The sequence below is a fragment of the Xenopus laevis genome, chromosome 2L (genome assembly GCF_017654675.1).
Source record: "Xenopus laevis strain J_2021 chromosome 2L, Xenopus_laevis_v10.1, whole genome shotgun sequence".
Classification (NCBI taxonomy): domain Eukaryota; kingdom Metazoa; phylum Chordata; class Amphibia; order Anura; family Pipidae; genus Xenopus; species Xenopus laevis.
Window position 1 is genome coordinate 34,356,313 of NC_054373.1, and position 27,204 is coordinate 34,383,516.

The following is a 27,204-nucleotide window of genomic DNA, read 5'->3' on the forward strand; positions in this document are numbered from 1 at the left end:
GTGATGTGCAGGCCGACCTGATACCCGTTGGACCCGTGGGTCGGGCACGTCCGTGTCGACCTCGCACTGCTCCTCGTGGGTGGTGGACGGGTGCGGGTTGAGCTCTTCTGCTGCTCTCCCCGCCCGCCACCTTCAAATGCCGGCATTCGACTTCTGGGTTCCGGTTTTATAGTCTCGCATCTGCTCACCTCGCCCCTTTTGTGACGTCATTGTGACGTCATCAGCGGGGCAGTGCGGGTCTATAAATGAACCCCGGAAGCGCGGGCAAGGGCTGGAGCAGGGCGGGTTAGGGTCAGGTGTGGGTCAGGAAAACCCTGACCCGCACATCACTACTTCCCTTTCTATAGTACATGTTGTTAACAGACTTAAATTTATCCAATCTATGCATTATTTATCAGCTCTCATGGAAGATAAACTCTATCTTCATACATCCATATGGTCACTTTGGGAGAAGTTTCTTTCCGAACAGCCAAAGTTATACTACTGTCCTTGAAAGACTGTGTTCAGACTTATGTCCTTGATATGAATGTGATCAGACTTTGTACAGATTGTACAGAGTCCTTTGTTATTGATTTATATTGTTTTTGTAACCTTTTTTTGGTTCGGTATTCGGCCGAATCTTTCGCAAAGGATTCAGGGGTTCGGCCGAATCCAAAATAGTGGATTCGGTGCATCCCTATTTTTAAGTTGTATTCATTTTTTAAAAAAAACATTGGCGCCTGGGCCCTCCGTACAAGTTAAAAAAATTGGGGCCCAAAAAATTATTATTTATAAAAAACATTGGCGCCTGGGCCCCCCCATTACAAGTTAAAAAAAATTGCGGCCCCCAAAAAAGCACGGCTTTGGCGCTCTCAAAGAGGGCCTGGCTCTTTCAAAAGTGCAGCACTGCCCGGGACACTTGTCCCCCCTGATGTCGGCCCTGGTTGTGCATACAAGATGCAGAGCTGACATTAAGTTTTTTTGTACCCGCGGTTCTGATGGGTTTGGACTGACCTCGCACCTCCCTTTTCGGGCTGACTTCCGTGTTGAACGTTTATAGATGTGCGCCTTTCACCCCGCCCCTTTTGTGTGTCATGGGCGGGTTGGTCTACAAAATGATGTCAGGCTCTGGCAGAGGGAGGGCGGTTGCATATCGGGAAAAGCCCGACCCGCACATCACTATGATACTGAAACATTGTCATGTGACATAATCTTTGTCTGCTAATGCAGAAGTGTTAATATCTATATATTATAATGTAACATCTGAAAGAAAGCTGCAGGCTCATGTGAGATTGATCCACTGGTTTTTCCATCGTTTAAATGAGAAGGAAAGGCTTGGTGTACTTAGGGTGCCAAATGTTAGGCACCCCCAAGTGATTGTATTGACTTACCTGAAACCCCGGGCCAGTGCTCCTATCAGCAGAAAACTGCACTGGCCTTGGGTTATTAAAGTGAGCACCACAGAGTGATCCTCTTCCGGCTACATCCGGCCCTCCTGTCAGTCCCCGCCCCCTCCAGACCAAATTCCCGCCTCCGTCGCATGAAAGTCGTGCTGTGCATGCACGAAAGTCACACTGCCTGAATGCATGAAGGCAACAGCTCATCTTTGTGGGGTGAGCAGGTCTGGGCTGGCCCAGTCCGACCCTCATGGATGTTGTCATGCAGACTTGACCTGTTACTTATTGCACTTATTACAAGCGTCTGCGTGAGATCAATAAGGAGGATCATCTTACATAGTGTTTAAATATTAGGGACCAAGCCAATTTAGGAGGCATCTGAGCACCACATATGGTTCATATGACAGTACCATAAAAAGAAAGAGACTCTACACAACTCCGCTTTAGGGATGCCCTTTGTACCCTGCCAGTCTTGTACCATCATGGGCATATGACTTATGTTTCTTATGTGTTGTAGCCACTTCCCTATATAGAGCTGCCATAGGAGCCTAGCAGTCTTATTGGAAACCACTGGAGCATCAGAATGAAGGTGGTGGGTGATTTTAAGGTGCTGTTGGAAAGTCTTTGTGTAACAAAGAGACTTATATAAGTTGATGAGAAGTTTTAAGGTGGCGGGTTTTGTTTTTTTTATTTTTAATTGATTTTAAAGTGAAAATAAGTAGATAGAAGTGAAATAACCCTCCACTGCTTCAGTGGTAGTTCAATAACTCAAATCAGTGTCAGACCGGCCCACAGGGATACCAGGAAAACTCCCGGTGGGCCAAGGTGTCAGTGGGCCCTCCTGTCTCTAAAAATTTGGCCTATTTCATGGCCATTCCCTATTTCTATGAGAACAAAGAGGTTGAGTGAAGAGAGGAAGAATAATAGTACTGAGAGTGGGCCCCTGGTCTAAGGTCTTTCGGTGGGCCCCTGGTGTCCCAGTCCGACACTGTGTGGGGTCCCCCAAGGTAACAGTCCCAGTGGGCTGAAGACCCCCAGTCCGACACTGACTCAAATACACACAATTATTGTCTAAATGGATTGACGGAAATACTGTGTGTTGGATCAGTTAACCATAAAAAGATAATTCATTTCCTTGTTTTAAATGATATATAAAAAATTAATTAAATAGATCACATATTCATAGGTACAGAACATAAAGGCACTGGGCAAAACACTAACCCTCACAGTTTAAACATCATCATTTATTTTTAGCAAGGAAGTCTAAAATATTAATTCAGTCTGTAAAGCCCTTTCGTCAGTCAGTGCCTTATACTGCTGAATATAACTGTGTATTTCTGCATTCTGGGACATTGTTTATGTGTATGTTTGCATCTCAGTGCTTGAAGGGGAAATTGACTATTAATATAACTCCCAGTATGTTTTAAAAGGGTTCTGTTCTTTGCAACTTTTCAACTTCTCATTTTATTATAGTTTTTGAACTATTCACCTTCCTTTTCTGCTCCTTTCCCACTTTCAAATGGGGGTTACTGACCCAGAAAGCCAGAAAATTATTAATCTATGAGGTTACAATATTATTGTTATGGTTACTACTAATATCCCACTGGCCCTATTTATATATTTTAAATATTAAACTCTGACATTTTTATTTCGTTTTAATCCATACAGACACAACTCCATACCTTTTTTGCCAGTGATATACACCCTATAGTGTTACTTATTAATAAACTGCATTCATTTCTTATATTAATAAGCTGGATGCCAATTATAAGCTGTATGATAATTAATAAGCTGTATGACATTCTGATAAATACTTTGCCCATCTCCAAACGGCTTGACATTAACTATTCAGCATTGTGGTAGATAATAACCCCCAGTTCTAAGGAAGGGGTAAAGAGGTTAGTTAATTACCCATTATAATAACATAAGCATAAATAAATAAACAGGCAATGATCCTCTTTTCATTCTTCATTTAATCTTGTGGTGGCCTTTGCCATTATCCTTTAAAATAAAGTACAAACTTTATTTTTCTTTTTCATTTTAGCTTGTCTCTGATTGAGCACCTACAAATAAACTAACTTTTGGCTATAAATGTCTTATTTTATATGAGAAACGGTTTCATTCTTTAGTCCCACAGAGAGCTACGAGTGGCATTTGGCTTCTGTTCTTCCTGTGTGAGATTTAAACTCATTGGGGCTCATTTATCAACACTGGGCAAATTTGCCCATGGGCAGTTACCTATAGCAACCAATCAGTGATTAGCTTTTTGAAGCTAGCTGCAAGTAGAACAATGAACATAGTAACATAGTAACATAGTAACATAGTAAGTAAGGTTGAAAAAAGACACATGTCCATTGAGTTCAACCTTTTTTTTTTTTTTTTTTGTTTATTAACTACCTATCTGCCAGTTGATCCAGAGGAAGGCAAAAAACCCATCTGAAGCCTCTCCAATTTGCCTTAGAGGGGGAAAAATTCCTTCCTGACTCCAAAATGGCAATCGGACTAGTCCCTGGATCAACTTGGACTATGAGCTATTTCCCATAACCCTGTATTCCCTTACTTGCTAAAAAGCCATCCAACCCCTTCTTAAAGCTATCTAATGTATCAGCCTGTACAACTGATTCAGGGAGAGAATTCCACATCTTCACAGCTCTCACTGTAAAAAACCCCTTCCGAATATTTAGGCGGAACCTCTTTTCTTCTAATCGGAATGGGTGACCTCGTGTCAGCTGGAAAGACCTACTGGTAAATAAAGCATTAGAGAGCAATATGATTGGCTGCCATGGGTTACTGCCCATTGGCAAATTTGCCCAGTGTTGATTAATGAGCCCCAATATTGTACTCAGCTCAGCCCCATTGCAGTATGTGTCCACCATGCTCCCTGACTTACACATCTGAATGGTGTGCAGGTTGGGTGGTACGACTTCTTGCCTTCTCATCTCTCATAAATACAGGACTGATGGGACTTATGGGTACGGCCATTAGAGCAGAGAGACCTATAACAATTCAAGGAACAAGGAACAAGGAAGACAGTGTGCTAAGTGCAAAAATGGCAGATTTTTGGTGTTTTTTGCACTTAGTCATGACCTTAATATGTGCCTGGATATTCAGCATTATCAAATACAGGTATGGGACCGGTTATCCAGTATGCTTGGAACCTGTGGTTTTCGATAATGGCTCTTTCTGTAATTTGGATCTTCATACTAGAAAATCATGTAAACATTAAATAAACCCAATAGGCTGGTTTTGCCTCCAATAAGGATTAATTATATATTAGTTTGGATGAAGTACAAGGAACTGTTTTATTATTACAGAGAAAAAGGAAATCATTTAAACATTTTTTGGATAAAATGGAGTCTATGGGAGATGTCCTTTCCGTAATTCGGAGCTTTCTGGATAACTGGTTCCTATACCTGTATCACCAGATTAATAGATGAGCCCATTGCCTCCTGTGTTTGCTACTAAAATGTAGTGTCCTAAGATGAGAAAGTGAGGATCCTGATCTCTCCGCCCCTTTAGGTGCAACCCCTTTAGTTGATAAACCTGAGGCTCATTTCTAGGCATAGAGTGACTGTACATTAAGGGACAAATATATCAAAGGTTGAGCTGAATTTTCGAATGAAAAAAATTTGAAGCTATTTTTTGTGTACTTCGACTAGGGAATGGTCCAAATTCGATTAGAATTTGCAAAAAAATTGAAAATTTGAATATTGAAATTTACTGTACTGTCTCTTTAAAAATGTGACCGACCATTCGTCATCTAAAACCTACCGTATTGCTGTTTTAGCCTATGGGGGACCTCCTAGAACCTATTTGGATTCAATTGGTGGACTTTGAAAAATCAAAAGTTTTTTTTGGGAATTGAATTAGATCGAATGCGCTATTCCTTCGATTGGAATGATTTGAATTCGGCTGAATATGGTCCTATTCGATCAAAAATGGACCTATTCGACTCAAAAAAACCTTCAACTTAATTTCGGTTGGTCTTTTTGAATTTTGAATTGTTTTCAATTCGAAATTCCTTGATAAATCTGCCCCTAAGTTGTCTAGAATCAGATGTAGGTGCAAATAATGACAGAACTCCCAATATTGTGGTCCTGTATGTTTATCAAATGACATACACCAATATCTCCAAATATAAAAAAATATATATAAAAGTTTTGCCGACATTTCCCTGATTTAGGCGGGGCAAGGTAACGTCAAGTGATCTGTTAATTCACAGTCAAAGTCTTCAAAAAGGTTGATTTCTGGCAGATCTGTCATCTCGGATTTCCGCATGGACATTACAAATTCGACTGGGAACTTCTGGAGAAGAATGGGGTCAAAGGACATGCTTCTGAAAAAGGGGTGATGCTTAAACTGGTGGAGATAGCGCAGCCTCAGTCTTGGGACTTTGCACAGGAGCTATGCAGGTGATAAGGAAACAGTTGCAGCTTAGATAAAAATACTGCATACAATCATAAAATCACATCAATGTACCTACATTTATCATTAATAGCAATTATTTAAAAACTCCCCCTAGCCCACCACTGGACACTTTTGAATAAATCTTCTTCAACATGACTAGTGCATGCACATGGACTGCCCTGAATATACAAAAAATACCCCAAGCCAGAGAACTTTTTAAAGAAAATGAGAGGCCGTGGGAAGTTAGGGAATGCCTAACAAACTGGTACCCCCAAGTTGTTTGTAATTCATTCTTCATCAAGCAACATAGGGGGTGGTTTAGTGGGTTTGATTTTTTGGCTTCATATAATCAGTTTTCCTGGTCACTATGGCAGCACTCACACCTCTGGGTTATCCCCGCCCCCGCTTTTAATAGGACAGAACAATTAAGTTAATTAAATTAACCCATGATTATATATATACCCCTCCCCCCTCAGACCAGTGTCTTTTTTCTGTCCTCGCTTTTTGGAGCCCTTTTTGGGGTAGAGTTTTTATTTTGTGGCTCACACGGTCCCAATTTTGGGACCATAGCCTGGGGAGTTAGCCTCTCTCCCTGGTAGGGCTATGCAATGTATTTCCTCCCAGAGGAGATCAGCTAGTCGATACCCCGTTATTAGGCAGCCCGGGGGTTTTATTTTTCAAAAATATTTTACCTGAGTCGCAGACCGGGTGTTGGGCGGCACTAGGTAAGATCTTTTTTAATCGTTCGTTTCGTTTCGGTTCGCAAGGGACTGTGCGTTTCCTTCTGCAGTATAGGATGATGCTGAAACCAGGGGCGCTCCGCCAATGAGGCGAGTTGAGGCACTCGCCTCAGGCGGCAGCGCCCCCCTTGTTACCAGGGGCGGCAAAAATGCCGCTCCTGGTAACTAAGAGCCGAATTTCCGGTTTTCAACCCGGAAATTCGGCTCTTCTAGTGCAGAGCGCGCAACTGCGCGCTCTGCATTAGCGACGTGGACCCCCCCCTACCCCGTCCCGGTCAGGAAAAGTGAGTACCGTGGGGAAGGGGGGGCGGCAAAACGAAGCCCGCCTCAGGCGGCGAAATGCGCAGGATCGGCCCTGGCTGAAACGCATATGCGTTCCACGAACAGGAAGTGACGCGACGGCGAAGGGAATCTGCGTTCCAAAGCGAAGTCGCGTTTCCTGGTGACGTCACTTCTGGTTTGTGGGATGCGGAGACGCTAGGTCGGCGCGAAAAAACATTCTGCAAAACAGTTTTGGGCGTTCAATGCGCCTTTTCTGATCTCTGCAGTCTGGTTTGGGAGAATTTATTCGCACAAGGTATATACTTTTTCCTCCTGGACACAGTTTTTGTTTCTAGGTTAAAATGTAGAATTAATTTTTTTTTTTTGTTTCTTTTTCTCAGTGATGACCTCATTACCTGAAGTGCCTAGTAGCCCTGAAAATGCTGCCAGTAATATTAGGAGGTGAGCCACTATTGGTAAGTGGTTAATAATTCTAAAAGAGTGCATTATATCAAGACATTTTCTTTCTGATATTGTTACAGTGTGCCTACCCCAAGAAAAGCTGTCTCAAAAGAGAAGCATAGAGTCTGTGTGGCATGTGACAATCAAGCCCTTAAACATTCAAAATTGTGTGAGCGCTGCACCAGAAGATTAGCAGGTGATGCAGCAGCAGATACTGCTGAAGTAATGAAATGGATTAAAGAAGCTGTAACTGAAGGAGTAAAGTTGGCCACTAAGAATGTCAGAGAAGAAAACTTTTCATCACATTTGCAATCAACAAGTTATGCTTCTATGACTTATCGGTCACCTGTAGATTCAGATGAAGACGGTTCGATGGAGGAAGGAGATAGTTCAGCCTTTGAGTTTACTTTAGTAGAACCTTTAATAAAGGCAGTTAGGGAGCAATTGGAGCTTCCGGAAAAGCCAGAGCAACAATCCTCTTCCTCAAACCCTTTTAAGTTTCTAAAAAAGGAAAGGTCAACTTTTCCTTTGCATGAAATAATAAAAGAAATTGTAATAAAAGAATGGAATAAAACAGATTCAAAATTCCCAATTCCGCAAAAGGTTCAAAAATTGTATCCTTTTTCTACAGATGAAGAACTAATCTGGGATAAACCACCAAAAGTTGATGCAGCAGTATCAAGGTTATCTAGAAAGACCTTGTTACCAGTGGAGGATGTTATCTCTTTTCTTAATCCTATGGATAGGAAGATGGAGGCTTCTTTGAAGAGAACCTATCTGGCTTTAGGGGCCACTTGTAGGCCAGCCTTAGCTCTTACATCGGTGTCTAGGGCAATGCAGATGTGGTTACAAAACGTGGAAACAGCTTTAAGAGAAGGAGTAGATAGAAGGAACATTATAGAAGCATTAGCAGAGTTAAAACTGTCAACAGACTTTGTTACTGAAGCTTCAGTGGATCTAGTTAGATCCTCATCAAGGGCAATGGCTTTGTCAGTAGCTGCAAGAAGAGCTTTGTGGTTAAGGGCATGGAGTGCGGACAAGGCTTCTAAAATGAATCTGTGTAATTTGCCTTTTGAAGGGAATATGTTGTTTGGAACAAAGTTGGATGACATAATTAAGAAGGTTACAGGGGGTAAAAGTGTATTTTTACCACAAGAGAAGAGATCTTTTAGGACATCGGATTTTGGATCAAATCGAGCTTCCTTTCGAGATAAGGCATCTAAGGAACAGAGACAAGCGGGACCGTCAGGCAGATTTGAACAGCCTAGCCGTTGGAGAGGAGGTCAATACTCTCTCTTTAAAGGTCAAAGGGGTAGAGGAATGGCTACCAGACCTTCAAGAAAGTTTTGAAGTTTTGACAGCCCAAACTTCAAAAATACCCAGAAGGTTGATACATTTTGCAGAGGTTTGGGCAAAGTCGGTGACAGATCAGTGGGTATTGCAAACCATCAGACAAGGATACTGTCTGGAATTCGAAAAGACTCCGACACACAATCAATTTGTCATGTCAAAGATTCCCAAGAAAAGACAACAAAGAGAAATATTGAACAATTATGTACAACAATTGTTGGAGGAAGGCGCCATTCAACCAGTCCCTCAACAGTTTCAGGGACAGGGGATTTATTCAGTCTTGTTCATGTTACGAAAAAAGACAGGGGATTTTCGTCCAGTGCTGGATTTAAGACCAATAAACAGATATCTGAAAATAAAGAGATTCAAGATGGAATCAATTTTTTCAATCATAAAGGAAGTTCAAGAGGGGGATTGGCTTCTATCTTTGGATTTAAAAGATGCTTATTTCCATATTCCCATAGTAGCCGCACATCACAAGTTCCTAAGATTTGCGATAGATCAGAGAAGTCATTATCAATTCAGATGCCTCCCTTTTGGGTTAGCAACTTCACCCCGAGTCTTTTCAAAGGTACTGCAGTCTCTCATTGCGGAAATCAGAAAGTTGGGAATACACATTTTTCATTATCTCGACGACATATTGATAAAGTCACAGAATCCCAACACACTAGAACAACAAAGAGAGTATGTTATCCGGTATTTACAGGATCACGGTTGGGTGTTCAATCTAGAAAAAAGTCAGTTGCGGCCGACACAGGATTTGATATATTTGGGGGCCAGATTTCTGACAAATCAGGCAGTGGTAGTCCTGCCAGAAGAGAAAAAGAACAAAATAAAGTAGACAATTAAAGGTCTTATGAGAAGGTCCACATGTTCAGCAAGAGAAATGAGCAGTATTTTGGGTCTCCTAAATTCAACTTTTCCAATGCTGAGATGGGCAAGATGGCATGTCAGGCCTCTGCAGAGAATGTTTTTGAGTCAATGGGATACAAAATTACAAGATTGGAATCAGAAGATATGGATTCAGACTCAAGTAATGGAAGAGATGAAATGGTGGTTAAAGGAGGAGAAACTAGCACAAGGTTAGGTGTTGAAAGAGATCAGTTGGAAAGTTTTGACCACGGACTCCAGCCCTTTCGGGTGGGGAGCACACATGGACAATGTGTATCTACAGGGTCGGTGGTCAGACAAGGAACAGACACTACCAGCCAATGTGTTAGAATTGAGAGCAGTATGGAAAGCGATTCAGCGTTGCGAGCATCGATTGAGGGGAACATCATTGATGGTGAAGATAGACAATGTCGCAGCAGTAGCGTACATAAGAAGACAAGGAGGAACACACAGTCTAAGTCTCATGACGGAGCTTCGTCCCATCATGGTTTGGGCAGAAGTAAATCTACAGAATATTTCAGCTCTGCATCTTCCAGGGAGGAAGAATGTGGTGGCAGATTTTCTCAGTCGGTCAGTAATAGACAGACACGAATGGGAGCTTCATCCGGAGGTTTTTGCTCAGATTGTGAGGAGATGGGGCATGCCAGAAGTAGATTTGATGGCCACTCCAGCCAATTGCAAAATAGAGAAGTTTGTTTCGAGATATCATTGTCCCCAAGCAATAGCAATGGATGCTTTTCATCAATCATGGAGCAAGGGTCTCCTATACATATTTCCTCCCATACCTCTGATTCCTCAAGTATTGAGAAAAATCAAGGCAGACAAAGCAGAAATGATAGCCATCATTCCAGACTGGCCAAGGAGGTTTTGGTACACGTTACTGAAGTCAATGATAGTGGAAGAGCTCTTTCAACTCCCCCACAGAGTAAACTTATTGACGCAGGGACCAGTCAACCACCCTTGCTCAAGAAGGTTGTGCCTGAGAGCTTGGAGATTGAAAGGAGCAGGTTGAGTAAAGAAGGGTTTTCGGTCTCGGTGATAAATACTATGATGTCGGCCAGAAAGTTTTCAACAAACAAAGCATATGATAGAGTCTGGCAAGTATTTTCTCAATGGCTTTCTTCAAAAGAAATTACTACGGAACAAATTGCAATTACTCATGTACTAGAATTCCTTCAATTGGGGTTTGATAAAGGCTTGAGTCTGAGAACATTGAAATCACAAGTCTCCGCTATCTCAGCATTAACAGGTGTTCAGTGGGCCAAGGAAGAAAATATAGCAAAATTTATGGCAGGAGTAATGCATTTGAGGCCTCCAAGGAGGATTTTGTCAGCCACGTGGGATTTACCTTTGGTATTGCAAGCGCTTACATCCAGACCCTTTGAGCCTATAGAAGAAGTGTCTGATATTAATCTGACGTTTAAAACTCTTTTTCTTACGGCAATCACCTCCTCAAGAAGAGTGAGTGATTTACAAGCGCTGTCAGCAGAACCACCTTTTACAGTTATTCAACCTCATCAGGTGGTGTTAAGGACAGTGCCAGAGTATCTGCCCAAAGTGGTGTCAACTTTCCACATAAATCAAGAATCAATCTTGCCAGTATTTTTTCCAGAACCTGCTTCAGAACAGGAAAAAATATGGAACACGCTAGATCTAGTTAGATGCATATCAGTATATTTAAGAAGATCAAAAGAGTGGAGAAAATCAAATAGAATGTTTGTAATTCCTGACGGTAACAGGAAGGGACAAGCAGCTGCAGTATCTACAATAAGTAGATGGATAGTAAAATGTATCCACATGGCTTATCAGTCTTCAGGACGTAAAATTCCAAGAGGGGTAAAGGCACACTCCACCAGAGCATTGAGCGCTTCTTGGGCGTTTCAGGCAGAAGCTACGTTGGAGCAAGTTTGCAAGTCAGCATCTTGGTCTTCAGCCAACACATTCTTGAGACATTATCATGTTAATGTGTTTTCACCAGATAATACTTTATTTGGCAAGAAAGTATTGGAAGCAGTAAAATCTGCAAAATAAATACACTATTCTGCAAATGAAGAGGTTTATTTGAATTTCTTTCTCCCACCCTCTCTGACTGCTAAGGTACTGACCCAGAGGTGTGAGTGCTGCCATAGTGACCAGGAAAACCAAAAAATTTATTTCATACTTACCGTAATTTTTGTTTCCTGGTTACTATGGGCAGCACTCACGCCGAACCCTCCCAAAGAAATTAAAGCTCGGACTTAGAAGACACTGGTCTGAGGGGGGAGGGGTGTATATATAATCATGGGTTAATTTAATTAACTTAATTGTTCTGTCCTATTAAAAGCGGGGGCGGGGATAACCCAGAGGTGTGAGTGCTGCCCATAGTAACCAGGAAACAAAAATTACGGTAAGTATGAAATAAATTTTTTGTTTATTGTAGCTGAAAAATAGTTTTGATCATTTCACAATTGCAGTAGCACTTCTCACCTTGTATGGCAGCTATTTCTTCAAACAACCAGCTGCTTGCACTGATTTCTATTACAGAAAAAACTTTTATGTTTGGAATAGACTTTAATAAAATTCTCCCATATTCCAACCAACTGCTTGTATTCTACTGCATCAGTTTTACTTCTTTAGTAGAGTCCTGCGTGGGTCCATTTTTTGGAACCCACACCCAAGCCGTACCCACAACCTGCAATCCGCAACCCGGACCCGCAATCCGCATTCTTACCAGCTTGGACCCAATACCCGACCCACAAGTACCTTATCCGCAAACCCGGACCCAATACCCGCTGACCATCAGGAAGTGCTGTCAGTGTAAACCGGAAGTGACATTATCGGAAGTAGGCGTGATCAGAAAAAAGGAGTAAGAATCGTTATTGAGAAGACCCGCGGCCCAATCCATGTCCCACAGAACCGCGTCTATACCTGCACCCAGAATTTCTACCCGCAACCCGCAGGGTACCGCAGGTTTTTGCGGGTAACCCGCGGGTACCCGACCGGTTGCAGGACTCTATTCTCTAGTATTGCATTGTTCATATGAATTCTTTCATTAGAGCTCAATATTGTATGGACTGTAAATGGAAACAGGCCCCGACTGGCAATCTGTTGATTCTGGCAAATGCCAGGGGAGCTGCTATAAGATGCAGATTATCACTATTTAGTGGGCTGGTGGTGGGCTGTTTGGGCCTCTGTGTGCCAGGGCTTGGTGTTAAACCCAGCCCAGACCTGAATGGAAAAATCAATACTCTTATGTACCAGCTACACCTGCTTCATATTTAGATGTGATAGCAGCAATTTTTCCATACACTATTAGTGGAAGTATATTCAGACTGTTTGTTTATTGTACTGAATGTTTTGTATAAATTACCTCCTTTAAAAGGTGAGCCAGTCCATGGCTGAGATGCTCAGGAATATCGTATGATCCTTGGTTGACTCTCTCTAGCATGCTTACATGGTCCTTTTCAGGAGCAACAGGAAACTGTAGGGAAGTTGAGAATCCATAATTAGTATAGCAGTAGCTGTTTCTGATGAATGTTGGATGAAACGTGATCCTGGCATTTCCCTTACCTTTCCAGTAGCCAGAGCAAACAATAGCACACCCAGGGACCACCAGTCTGCTGAATGGTTATAAGGGCCACCAGAGAGGACTTCAGGTGCTAAAAAAAAATTAAAAGGACATTAAATTAACTTTTTAGAAGGAGGATGACTTTATAAATGTATGGGTAAATATTACTACTTGATTTCTCCATAGTCTTTACATTTGGCAGTAGGATACATTGGCTATAGGAGGATATTTCTATCACAGTAAGTAAAGTAAATCAGTTGTAAGTTAGATTTAGGGGGGTTGTCCGAATGCCAAAAACTCAAAAAAAAACAAACTACTGAGATTGTATATAAGTCAATGGGAGAGGTCCCTATCCTATTTGGAATTGTCTGTGGTATGCGATGGAATTATACCTAAAAATCCAACTTTTTCAGACTTTTCGGGAAAACTTCAGGCTTTTCGGGAAAAAAATAGTACGATTTGGAGTTTGTTGTTGCTTTTAAGGTGTTAAAACTAACACCTTTCTTCTCCACCTTACTTATGTGTCAGCTATTAGCATCTATTGGCCAGTGCTGTTCCTCACTGAGCCCCTCGAGCAGAGATTCCCAACCAGTGGCGTGCGAGCAACATGTTCATCTTTTAGTGTCATTTAAGCCACTACCAGGTTCACATTTAACAGAGAGCAGCTATAAAATGGATATTACATCACAGTGTTGGTTCTATTAAAGGAGATGTACAGGCAACTTATAGCCAATAATATCAGGGGTTTTATGTGCCACAGTTGCCTTACCCATGTATTGGAGGGTGCCACATATTGTATAGACATGTTCCCCAAAAGCAAGCTGACTGGAGAAGCCAAAGTCAGTCAGTTTTAGGTGCCCTAGAGATGAAATGTATAGAGTTACAACAAACCAGCACCCAGACATCTTCCAACAACACAAACATTTAAAATCCTCATTTTCTATACCTCTTTCATCCAAGAGTACGTTTTCCATCTGCAATGATATGATATTAATCAGTTACAAGACAAATAATGGCAGTCTCCTCAATAAATGGTTATTTTGAATGCATTATATATTCTTCTGCAGTGCTGTCCAACTGGCGGCACACAGGCTGCATCTGGCTCGCACCCCCCCTTGTTTGGCCCCCCATATGAAAGTCCGCCTGCTGTGTCTGCTTACCATGTGCAAGTTTAAAATGTATCAGTACTGAGATTAACTGGCCCCTGTATTTTAATAAATCAAATTCAGACTGTAATATGTACACATGTAATCCCCCTGTATCGTTCACACCTGTGACACCTCTATTGTTCACACCCCTAAAACCCTGTTCTGTTCACACCTCAGACCCATTGCCCACATTGCTCACCTGTTTACACTCATACAAACTGCTGAAGGGGCACCAGCATTGTGTCACTGTATGTAGCACAGTATGAACTGTTCATCTTAGAGTGGTCCTGATAGGTTTCCCTGTCTCCTGCTGTATTCTGCCTGCCCTATGCTCCCTGTGTGTGTGCTATACTCTTCCTGTCCTACTCTCCCTGTGTGTGCCATACTCTGCCTGCTCTATGCTCCCTGTGTGTGTCATACTCTGCCTGCCTTATGCTCCATGTGTGTGCCATACTCTGTCTGCCCTATGCTCCCTGTGTGTGCCATACTCTGCCTGCCCTATGCTACATGTGTGTGCCATATTCTGCCTTCCTTATGCTCCCTGTGTGTGTCATACTCTGCCTTCCTTATGCTCCCTGTGTGTGTCATACTCTGCCTGCCTTATGCTCCATGTGTGTGCCATATTCTGCCTGCCCTATGCTCCCTGTGTGTGCCATACTCTGCCTGCCCTATGCTCCCTGTGTACCATACTCAGCCTGCTATACTCTGCTTGTGTGTGCCATACTCTGCTTGTAGAAGGTGAACCTGGTGGCGCTTTATTAGCATTTTCAAACACTTGTTAGGGGTCTTCAAGGTGTTTAATTATGTGCCAGGGATTGCTGTGCTATCCATAGGAGGGGAGGAGGGAGCATACGGCTATAAGGGTATGTCTTAATATGACTTGAGAATATGAGTGATAAGTGATATCCCTGCAGTAAACACCAACCATTTCGTTTTTTGGTCTGTTAAACCATTAATGTGGACATGGTCTTAAAAGTTCTAACATGGTAAAATGGGTCAACACTGGCTTCCATTATCTGGACTCCACCACGTAGGCCATATAAATTCCATCCCTCGGTACCACAGAAGTTGCGCTACTGTATAACAATGTAAAATGCTCGTCTGAGCACTTTTGCTATTTACATAGATAGTGTCTCCTACTGTTTGGTCTGGTCAAAACAGCAAAAGCTCATTTTAGTGAAGCAAAAAACTTATTTTTTAATTAAGTGTAAGAGGAGCAATAGCATGAGAAGGGAAGCATCAAGAGTAGCTTTCTGCTTCAGTAAAATAAGCTGTCACCATGGCTGTTCTGGCTGGTCCCTACACATTCATACAATTTAAAAAAAAAGAATATATATAGTGTAAATTGCAAAAGTGTTTAGAAGAGCTACTTAACTTGTGTTATATGGTCGGAGATGTCTCCCGTGGCTTAAGTTGCTCTTACCTTAACATCACGGTGTATAATGCCCACATCATGTAGATAGGCTGTCGGGACAAGAGATTGATATGTTCAGTTTTCAGGAATAACTGAAGGACTGAAGTTGCCTTTATATTTATTAATATAAAAAACATTATTTTACAATGTATATCACTCATATAATTTATTTTTCAACGGTTTCAGATTATTTCAATTTCAGAGGAAATAAAAAAAAGAGTTTTCAGGATGCATTGGAGTACTTGGCTTCTGTTGTGTCTTCAGGGTGCCCTATGCAATATGTGGCTAGAATTGGATACCCAATCCGAGGACTATGGTTTTTACTTATTTATATGCTTTGTTAACTTTTGGTTCCTTTAATTTTGTTTTCTTTCAAACTGCATGGTCTTCTGCTATTGGGATGCCCAGAGTGGCAGAGGGGCCCCAAGTGTAATCTGCAAGCCACAAAGTGCCCAGGTGACCAATGGGTTAATAAATGGGCCCCGGGGGAAGGGCCCTGCTAGAAGTATGGGGCCCTGTAATTTCTGATGGCAGCCCTGTTTTTCAGTCATTCAGTTATTTCTATACGTTAGCGGAATGTTTTTCTTAGCATATTAAGGGGCAGATTTATCAAGGGTCGAAGTGAATTTAAGGGGAATTTTCAAAGTAAAAAAATTTGAAATTCGAAGTAATTTTTTGGATACTTTGACCATCGAATAGGATACTACGACTTTGATTCGAAGTAAAATAGTTCGAATATTCGACCATTCAATAATCAAAATACTTTCTCTTTGATATAACTTCAAATTCAATACTTCGCCAAATTAAACCTGCTGATCTGCTATATTAGCCTATGGGGACCTTCTTGAGCAGTTTTCTAAGTTTTTTAAAGTCAAAGAAAAATCGTTGATCGATGGATGAAATACTTCGAATTGTTCGATTCGAACGATTTTACCTCGACCGCAAATGGCCAAATTCAATGAAAAAAAACTTAGACTTTGATATTCAAAGTCGAAGTAATTCAATTTGATGGTCGAATTTCGAAGTATTTTCAACTTCGAAATTCTACCCTTGATAAATCTGCCCCTTAGTAACACCAAAAAAGAGTTTTTTCAAGGTATTCCCGAGGTTCTGCCTGAGCTACAGGTTGAGGCGAGAGTTAGATATGGTTTTGTGTTTTAGAGACTTTGCTAAATGATATTGTGAGATTTCTAGTTACTGAGTGATTCCTGACCCTGCTTTAGTTACTGGTTTGTCATGTTGCTGTTTGCAAGTTTTCCCAGCCCATTTGTGCTACTGCATTCAGAATCTCCGGATCTCTGAATCTCCCTGCTACCGCTACACTGCTCTGGCTTTACATAAGGCACAGGGATAAAGTCGGAGTGACGAAACGCGTCAGGCGGGGCTTAGTGACGTCATCCCGAAAGCGCCCAATGGAAGCGCGCTGGAAACTGGACTGACTGATAAGCACATTTTGGTATTTATGTGAGTGCAATTTTAAACCTAGAATTAAAAAATGATTTTACACTATTTTTAGCCCATTTGTTCCTAGAGACTGAAGCGGACAGACTACAGGAGAGAGATGTTTTTCATTGAAGGCGAGATATTTAACTAAACATTTGTGAGTACCCATCCTGCCTTGGTTTACACCTGGTTTCAAAGTTCTGAAGGGAAGCTTAACCCTATTTATATTCACAAGTGGATTAAAGTGGCTTTAAAGGGAAAGTTAACCCTATCACAACGCTCACAAAAAACATACAAAAAAACACCCGGGTGAAAAATAATAATTTTTTTTAATGTTCAGTAATATATGAAAAGGGGAGCAGAAAGAGGTGATACAGAAAAAGCAAAACATACTGCACTATATAGATTTTTCTTGCTGTCTTTCCTCGAGCTTCCTAGGGAGTGCTGTTTCATCACTTTTGAAAGTTTAGCATATTGAGTCAGTGTCGGACTGGCCCACCAGGATACCCGGGAAACTCCCGGTGGGCCCAGGTGTCAGTGGCCTCTTGCTTCTAACCATTTGGCCTATTTTATGGTCATTCCCTATTTCTTTATGGGAACAAAGAGGCTTAATAATGGAAGAATAAACTATAGTATGTAGAGAAAAGAAACTAGTAGAATAAAGTGGTTGAGTGAGGAGAGGAGGAATAATAGTTTGGAAAATGGGCCCTCAGCCTAAAGTTTTCTAAGATTTCAGCCCCCGATCGCTATCTGAATCTTCTTGTCCGATGTGTCGAAATGCAAAGTCTTGCATTTCTTTGGGGAAATCTAAATCTGTTCACATTGGAGTCAATACAAGGCTACGGATTTTGACAGGCTGATGTCTGCCCTGTCTGACCCTAGCCCTAGGGGCAAATTCCATAACCAGCGAAAATTCACCATCGACCGCTTCGCAGCCATCACAACACTTTGCCAGGCGTAAATTCGCTAGGACAACGCTAATTCACTAAAGTACGAAGTTGCGTCCAGGGCACCGAATGCTGGCGAATTTTAGCTAGCGTTACTTTGACAATCAAAGCAAAGATGCACTAGCGTTGCCTAATTTGCATACGGCGGGAAATGATAAAGTTACATGGACGTATATGTTGCAGCAAATACATTACATTACACAAGTCCAGGGAACCTTAATAAAGAAAATAAAGTTGTTACAATGCCCTACACAATGAACCCACTGTATAGTTAATGTTCCATATGTTAGAAGATGGAGGGAGGAACCTGGTTACCCAAAGAAAAATTTATGGACCTTTGCAGGCTATCACTCAAAAAAAAGGAAAAGACGCCAGCGTTTTTTGGGACTTTTGCACTAAAAATTCAGGAAGTTCTATGCACTCCATTGCACTTCGTCTGGTCTGAGGTGGCGAAGGCAAGTCTGGCAAATAAGGTAACGGTCAGTAAAATCCGCATCTTAGTGAATTTGCAGAGTTACGTCGGTTCATCAGGCGTTAGAGTGTGAAGCAACGCTAGCGTCTATCTCCTTCGCCTGTGCCCATTAGGAAATTGGTCGAAGTTGAAATGACTTCACGCTGGTGAATTTTCGCTAGTGTTAGTCACTTCACCCTTTATCTGCCCCTTAGAGTAGATTTTGGACTAGTTATTTCTTACATGCAACAGTAATTCCCTGGACTTACCCAACACTGACACCAATTCTGCACCAAATAGACGCACTGTGTCTTCATCAATGCATTTAGAGGATGACCATAAAGAATAAAGGTCCCCAAAGCTGCAATAGGAACACACTGCAGAAAAGGGAAGAGAAAAGAAAGAAAATAAATTCACAAAATGACAAAAAGGGAAACACTGACTTTGAGCCTTTTTTTTTACTCACATACCAAAAGTTATTGGGCGCCATTTTGTTTGAATACATAAGGTCTGTGTGGGTGTGTGTGTGGGGGGTGTGTGTGTGTGGGTGGGTGTGGGGTGTGTGTGTGTGGTGTGTGTGTGTGTGTGTGTGTGTGTGGTGGTGTGTGTGTGTGTGTGTGTGTGTGTGTGTGGTGTGTGTGTGGTGTGTGTGTGTGTGTGTGGTGTGGTGTGTGTGTGGTGTGTGTGTGGTGTGTGTGTGGTGTGTGTGTGTGTGTGTGTGTGTGGTGTGTGTGGTGTGTGTGTGTGTGTGTGTGTGTGGTGTGTGTGTGGTGTGTGTGTGTGTGTGTGTGTGTGGTGTGTGTGTGGTGTGTGTGTGTGTGTGGTGTGTGTGTGGTGTGTGTGTGGTGTGTGTGTGGTGTGTGTGTGTGTGTGTGGTGTGTGTGTGTGTGTGTGGTGTGTGTGTGGTGTGTGTGTGTGTGTGTGGTGTGTGTGTGGTGTGTGTGTGGTGTGTGTGTGGTGTGTGTGTGGTGTGTGTGTGTGTGTGTGGTGTGTGTGTGGTGTGGTGTGTGTGTGGTGTGTGTGTGGTGTGTGTGTGGTGTGTGTGTGGTGTGTGTGTGTGTGTGTCTACATGTAAATAAAATATTATGGTTACAAGTAGGCTCAGTAGAAGATCATTACAGGTAGTGAAGCCACTGTGCAAAGATTTTTTTTGCACCCCAACAGTCCACACACCTGTCACCACCAACTTTCCTAACCTGGGAGGAAACCTCCACTCACCCCCTGCCACTTATGGTTACAGTACTAATGCTTATCCAAACAGAAGGCAATACATACACACTTGGGTCAGTGGATGACTCACTTATATACAGATGGCGCTGTCCCTGCCAGCTCTCCCCAAAGCCTTGGATAAAGGGATGCTTGACGTGCCGCTGGTGTAAGGAAAATAATCCTGATCAGTTTTTATTTGGCTTATGAGAACGTGCAATACACCTCCTGTGTCATAATAAGAAGATTAGGAAGATAGAATAACCTATACCTACCTGTATGCTAACCTCCTCTTTACACTGCTTCAGTGTATTACGGCGAAGAATCTCTCCTTTGGGTAACACCTGAAAAAGGAACACAAATGCTCTGCATATTCTTCTAATAGGTTTAAAGGCAGAGACACAGAGATTTGGGGAGATTCAGTCACCTCTTTGGGTGACTAATCTCCCCGAACTGCCTTCCCGCCGGCTAGAATATAATCGCTGGTGGGATGGCACTCGGAGTGCTTCATTTTCCGAAGTCGCCCAAAGTTGCCTCATGAGGAAACTTCGGGCGACTTCGGAAAACGAAGTGCTCCGATTGCCATCCCGCCGGCAATTTAGATTCTAGCAGGCTTTGCGGGGAGATTAGTCACCCGTAGAAGAGGCCATTTGTCGTTGCGCAGAATCTCCATGTGTGTTTCTGCTAAAATATTGCATTCTTGTTTGTTTGTTTAAGAAGGGGCAACATCTCAAAAACTTTGTTTCCAACATAAGAGGTAAGAGCTAACAGAACATAAAATGCAGGTACTGGATTTATTATAATCTAATGAGACAATACCTTGTAATCACACAGAAATGGACGTTGATTGACCCTCTATATATACAGTAAATCCCACCTTTTCATGAACTTTGGATAACTAATCCTATCAAGCTTTCAGAGCTTTTTTTGTACATACACAGAACTCACCTGATCAATAAATCATGAAATCAGCTTTTCTAAAACAGCATGATTCATATTATACAATGATTTTTATCCACAAACTCCTTTCAGTGTTATTAGTTTCCTTTTAATCTGTACAAAAGAGCTTTTGGCAAATTTAGCTTCTCACCTTCACTGCAAAGATCTTCTGCTGTGAGCAGTCTAACACTTTCAGAACGGGTCCGAGTGATCCTTTAGCAACACATCCCAGAATCTACAACAGAGAAAACATGCAAGGTAAATGTATTGTTGTTTGCAACCCCTATTCATGATACACCCCTGTTCTAGCTAGACAAGAACCAGAACAGTTTAACCTGAATCCTATTAACAACACTCATAAGAATTTGGACCAATATTGTTACAGACTACAATTAATGTCCTAGCAGGCTGGGACAAGGGGTACATTTACTCACGTGGGAATTTTCGCTTTGGAAGGCTCTGCCATACTTCTCGCAACTATGTGAGACGTTATTTTGTGACGGATACATTTTTGTATGTATGCATGTATGTATATTTTTATTTGTAAAGCGCTCCTTGAGGGCAAAGCACTGTACAACAAAACAAATTAGTAGTAACAAACAAGGGGTCATTGGAATAAAAAGTAACAATAAGTGCATTATTAGAATACAATTCACAAAAATATAAAATATAATTACAATGCAGATTAAGTGCTCAGTGTCAAGGAAACAAAAGGCTAGAGGACCCTACCCCGTAGGGCTTACAGTCTAAATGGGAGGGCAACATACAGACACAATTCAGAGGGGTATTAAGATGCTGTGGGTTACAGTTTGTTTCACTGTTCTATAAGTGCCAGTTCAGGTGTTATCCAGGTGCTCCCAGAGGTAGTCTTTGAGTTTTGTTTTGAAAACATTGAGGGAGGATTCTCTCCTGAGAGATTCAGGAATGGTATTCCAAATATAAGGAGTCGCAAGAGAGAAGGGTTTGATACGGGAAACAGCAGTAGTAGTGGGGGGTACAACCAAGCGGTTGCTCTGAGAGGAGCGGGGGTTTTGGGCAGGAACATATAGAGAGACAAGAGATGAGATGTAATTAGGTGCAGAGGAATGAAGGGCTTTGAAGGTTATTTTTTCATCAAAATGCGCAATTCGTCTCGGCAATAGAGCACTGGCATAGTTTCATCAGCGATTATTCATTAGTGTGCAAATTCCTAGCAAAACTTAATTGACACATTAAATACCCCTCAAAAATTAAATTTAGCATTGAGACAAGCCCTTAAGGACTAAGCGGCAACACTACCTAGCCCAGCTCCAATTCACTGTATATTTGCCTCTCTGCTACCTGGGAGCATTAAGCACACAGTCACATGTTTGTATTGCTGCACGTGTCTGGGATATGATGCTAAATAACAGTTTGTACTGCATTGTGGGAACTTTATGCTTTGTGTTATGGACCTTAAGCTTTTTGGATTATATTGCCAAGTTTAAGGATAAAGCTCATGAAAAACGAACTATCCCCAGGAATGCTCACCTAACTCAATCTTCAACAGTTAAAGGGCACGTAAAGGCAAAAAAATAAAATCCCATTTTTACTTTCTTTAATGAAAAAGAAACCTATCTCCAATATACTTTCATTAAAAAACGTGTACCATTTTTATAAGAAACCTGTCTGTATGCAGTGAAATTCTCCCTTCATTTACTGCTGTGGATAGGAATTGTCAGATGGTCCCTAACTGCTGAGCAGAAAAACAATCATTCTTATGAACAGCAGGGGGAGCCCCCGCCTTACTTCCCAGCCATGCAGAACTCAAGCAGCTTTGTTTATGATGATCCCTAAGCAGCACAGACCACACTGAGCATGTGCACAGTCTTAGTCTTGCAAAGATGTTTAACAAAGTTACAAGATGGTGACCCCCTGTAGCCAACTTTGAAAGCATAAATTATTTGTTTGATTAGGCTTGTGGTGCAGTAAGTTGATGTTTATATTTAGTATACAAAATACAGCATTTCTAGCCTTATTCTATTTTAGACTTTACATGCCCTTTAACATGCAATTGCCATGAAGTCATCTCTTGTTAAATAAGAGAAACATACTGGATAAAAATGTATCTACTTGTATCCATTTTCTGCTTAAGGGGTTATTTATTAAACCTCAGATTTTTCTGGTTGGCTTTTTGGGGCAAAAACTCCGATTTTTCAGTGGAAAAAATACTCAAAAGTTAAAAAAGCATATGAATAGGTAAAACCATAGTCCTCGGATTGGGTATCCAATTCTAGCCACATATTGCATAGGGCACCATGAAGACACAACAGAAGCCAAGAACTCCAATGCATCCTGAAAACTCTTTTTTTATTCCCTCTGAAAATGAAATAATCTGAAACCGTTGTATAATAAATGATGAGTGATATACATTGTAAAATAAATGTGTGAGTTTTAAATGATATATATATACATACAGGACCAAAGATAGCACCCCTAGGATTTAAAATTCTAGGAGTCTTTAACAATGCAACAAAAAAATCTAAAAATCCACCATTTCAGACTTGCCGAGGTCCTGTATTAGTCAAAAGGGAGGAACCTATCCCAATTTGAAGTTATCATGGTGTGCTCTGGGTTAAGCCTTAAAAAAAAACAAAAACACGAAAAAAATCAAGCAATACAGGAATAAACCTGAAAAATGCAGGGTTTTGGTTGATTTTATCGAGCTTTTTCATGATCTGATTAAATTGAGTTTTTTTAATTAAATAATATAAAATCAGGCATTGGAGTGTGGTCAAGCTTTTTTTTTTTTTATCAATATTATGAGATAAATTCAGCTTTTTAGTAAATAACCCCCTTAAAGTAGAGGTTCATCTATCTCATTACAGCAAACTCAGGTTTAGGATAAATGTATTCAGGATATTTTGGAGTTGGAGCAAGGTGACTGTTTTACAAACATTTCCGGGGCTCTGTGACCTTTAATGAGCCAAGGGAGGCCCCAAATGTTGAATCCATGTGCCCTGGAAATTTCTTATCTTATTTATAGCCACCAGTTGCAAAACATGTTCTGCCGACCCAATAGTTTTTTTTAAATATGACTGATAAATACCAAAATACCTTTAAATGTGTCTGTCCTGTAGGAGACCAAACAGGGAACTCTGGCAGGAATAAGGAGATACATTGAGACAAAGGCCGATCATTGGTTTTCTCCTCCTGTGCACCAGTGGCCTGCGTTGTTTTCAACCTTTCCTTTACTGTCCGGCCCGTAGCCCATAGTCGATCCAGTCCAGATGCAGCCAAACTGTTATCGTTCAGTAGGTTTTTCCATGGGCGTATCCTTAGGTTAGTTGACAAGGGAGAGCCACCCTGCAACATAGAGAGAGGAGAGAGAGATAAAAGCTGGAACTATATGCAAGTACACATATCAGCTTACCCATTTCTGACAGTATTTATTGCCCTTATGGAAAGTGAAAATATTTTTAGAAAATGAACTGTATAGAATGTATCACAAGCAAACAGACAACTAGACCATGAATAGGGGGAAAACATTATAGGTTAAATCAATACATATCAATCTATAGATTTATATAGAAATGAAATAAAGCAAGTCACATCAGTGGTAACCGTGTCTTTAAGTAAAAAATCCAATAAACTGCTCGTTTTCGTAATGTAATTAAAATATCTCCTCCTCTGATACCCGTTTTTACCTGTTCAATCGCTTGAGCTGAAAAATATTTCAAATCCCTGTTATTACATTGCGTTAAGTGTCTGGTGACATTGGTTTTATTGCAATAATTAATATTGCTGATCTGATTTATATGCCCCTTAGGGTCAAAGTGAAAATTCAAATTTTTCGAGTTTTACTAATTTTGAATTTCGAATTTGAATTTTCGATTTTTTGAGAAATTCGACTAGGGTCCAATGTTGCGCTCATATTCACGGATCAGCGGTGGCATGCCTATGAGTACGTGTGATGACACACGAAACGCGTTAGGTTATTTGTTGGGGAAATAAAGCCTTTTAAAACCACCACTGTGTGCTGATCCGTGAAAGTGCACGCAAAATTGGATATTACGGACTATCGTGTCTCCTAAAGCTGCGGGTTCAGGGGGCTGCACCCGGACCAGGGACTTTAATTACTGAGTGACCTGCATAAATCGAATGCCTGTGAACGTAGATTGAATAAGCAAAAGGTCCAGGGCATTTGCACCCACCAAGTTACAGGGTGAGCAGTGGCAACAATTAGCCTAATTAAATTAACTTCACAGAAGGGGGAATAGAGTTTGAGCGCAACCAATTTATTGTTATATGGTCTATGACAAAGTTTGCGCATCGATCCCATTCACCCAAGTTAGAAAAAGTTAAAATTTTTGATAAATTTCGATAGGTCGTTTTTTTTCTGAATTTCGAGTTCATGGGAGTTTATGAGAGTTTTTACAAACTCCCATGAACTCTAAATCCGACACTTGATAAATCTGCCCCTTAATGTTGATGTAAGACTTGCTTCCACTTTAATGCGTCTCCTGTAACATCAGACACCTTTCCTCATCTGAAATTTTCTCAGGGCAGTCGGTAGGACTGGCTTCAATTTCACTTTATTAGCAGTATAAAAACATGCCAATATCTTAAAATGAAAAAAAATAATAATAATAAAAATGAATGTAAACTGCAAAAGTGTTAAGAGAATATCACTCGAAGCAATTGTACATTATTTTGCAAGCAGGCAGAGGGGCAGGTAGTAGGGTGGGGTCGGGTAGAGGTGGTTCGACAGGCCCTTTCAAAGATTTTTTGCTGCTAATGGTTTAAAACTGTGTAAGAATATGGCACACAAAAAGCAGTGTTTTGGCTCGATACTATATTAGAGCCAGTCCAGAAACAACAAATGCCGTTGTAGGCTTCAGGACACTAGCACATCCAGTGACATAGCCCTCTATATGAAGGCACCACATGGAATAATAGAATCAGAACCAGCACATACTACCTATGTTCAGAATTAAGAGCCCCTCATACAAACTGTATCAACTTAGTTAATATATTTGCTTACCTTGGTGTCACTACTCGCTGCCCCCATCTCCAGCACTCCAGCCACAGTACAGCCATGCAGCACGACTTGTTTCCCTGCAGCTTCAGCTTCTCATCTCCCTTTTGGTCATGTGGCTGCTTAATCCGCTCTTGATCCACGTCTGACAAACAACTTTAATCTGCTCCTAAGCACTCCTCATTATTAATGCATGCCCATCAAGTGCAATATATTTTAGGAGTGCATAAGATAAACAAAGCTGATTTAAAGGGGTATTTCGCCTCTTTGTAGTTTATTATATGGCATATACTTCTCAGTTAGTCTTTTTTTTTATTGTTTAGAGATTTTGTATTATTTGCCTCCTCTGCTTCTTTCCAGCTTTCAAAAGGGGGTCACTGGCCCCAGCAGCCAAAACACGATTCCTCTGTGAGGTTACAGTTGCGTTGTTACTGTTACTTTGTTTCCCTAATCTTTCTAATCAGTCTCCTCTCCTATTTAACTTTCATGCTCTAACCCAAACTCAGGGGCGCTTTGCCAATGAGGTGACTTGAGACTGTTGCCTCAGGCGGCAGCGCCCCACATTTTTGCCACCCCTGGTACTTCAAGAGCCGGAAATTCGGCTCTTCTAGTGCAGAGATCGCAGTTAGGCTCTCTGCTGCCCTGGTGCTGCTTCGGACGGCGGAGGGGCCAGGATCGCCCCTGCTCGAACTATTGTCTGGTTTCTAGGGTAAATTCAACCATAGTAACCACATTGCTGCGGAAATTCCAAACTGAATATCACTCGAACTAGTAGTAAAAGTTAATTTAAATATAAACTACCCCTTTAATTGAGACAAGGGTATCAGAATAGATCAGGGGACCGCAACCTTTTTACACTCGTGAGCCACATTTAAATGTAAAAAAAGAGTTGTAGTGCATTAAAAAGTCCATGGGGAAGTCAAATAAGGGCGGTGATTGGCTGTTTGGTAGCCCCTATATGGACTGGCAGCCTACAGGAGGTTCTGTTTGGCAGTACATCTGGTTTTTATGCAACTAAAACTTGCCTCCAAGCCTGGAATTCAAAAATAAGCTCCTGCTTTGAGGCCACTGAGAGCAACATCCAAGGGATTGGGAAGCAACATGTTGCTCATGAGCTACTGGTTGGGGATCACTAGAATAGATGAATGCTGGTTAATCCCAGTGACTGGTTGTCCAAGCTAACCTTAACTACACAAAATATTTTTATTTAAACAAGACAAAGGACAATTGAGCCTTATTAAACAAATACCTGGATGGGTCTTGGAATAATCAAACATTACACAGTGGAATTGAAAACGTCATTGGCACATTTCAGCCACTGCAGATCTCTCTAAACGCAGAGCTGTTTATTTATTCATTTGAATATGAAGTATGCTTCAATGGCAGACACTGGAGCGGTGAGGTAGGGATTGTTGAAAAATCATAAAAATACAATATCTATATCTGTAATCCCCCCACTGTTACCATAGTTCAAGGAAACGTACCAAAGAGTTCAAAGTGGACAGTCTAAAGTGCGACCCTAGATGGGTAAATTATCTATGAAGGCTTGTATTCAGGTCATAAAATACAATAGGAGTCATTTACATTGCCGGGTGAAGTGCAACATGCAAACAATCACGCAATCAG

The 27,204-nt window shown here is 41.3% G+C and overlaps 1 protein-coding gene across 1 annotated transcript; it reads right to left on the reverse strand.

Moving 5' to 3' along the window:
- Nucleotides 1-5,465: 5,465 nt before the first annotated feature.
- On the reverse strand, nt 5,466-25,719 carry LOC108707957 (ribosomal protein S6 kinase-related protein). Its single transcript, XM_018246127.2, has 12 exons — nt 25,585-25,719; nt 23,658-23,906; nt 20,734-20,817; nt 19,919-19,987; nt 19,738-19,807; nt 18,707-18,814; nt 15,606-15,646; nt 13,981-14,008; nt 13,804-13,893; nt 13,037-13,125; nt 12,837-12,947; nt 5,466-5,780 (listed from the first exon to the last, which is right to left on the reverse strand). The coding sequence occupies exons 1-12, from the start codon at nt 25,609-25,611 to the stop codon at nt 5,556-5,558; spliced, it is 1,191 nt and encodes a 396-aa protein (XP_018101616.1). The 5' UTR covers nt 25,612-25,719; the 3' UTR covers nt 5,466-5,555.
- Nucleotides 25,720-27,204: the final 1,485 nt, after the last annotated feature.

What these genes read in the sequence shown, in the direction of transcription:
- LOC108707957 (XM_018246127.2), bottom strand. Translation starts at nt 25,611, where the DNA reads ATGGGGGCAGCGAGTAGTGACACCAAG. An exon ending in AGAATTGGTGTCAGTGTTGG is followed by an intron (nt 15,647 to 18,706) that starts GTAAGTCCAGGG and finishes TTGTCCCGACAG; the next exon opens with CCTATCTACATGATGTGGGC. An exon ending in TGGCACCCTCCAATACATGG is followed by an intron (nt 13,126 to 13,803) that starts GTAAGGCAACTG and finishes ATTTTTTTTTAG; the next exon opens with CACCTGAAGTCCTCTCTGGT.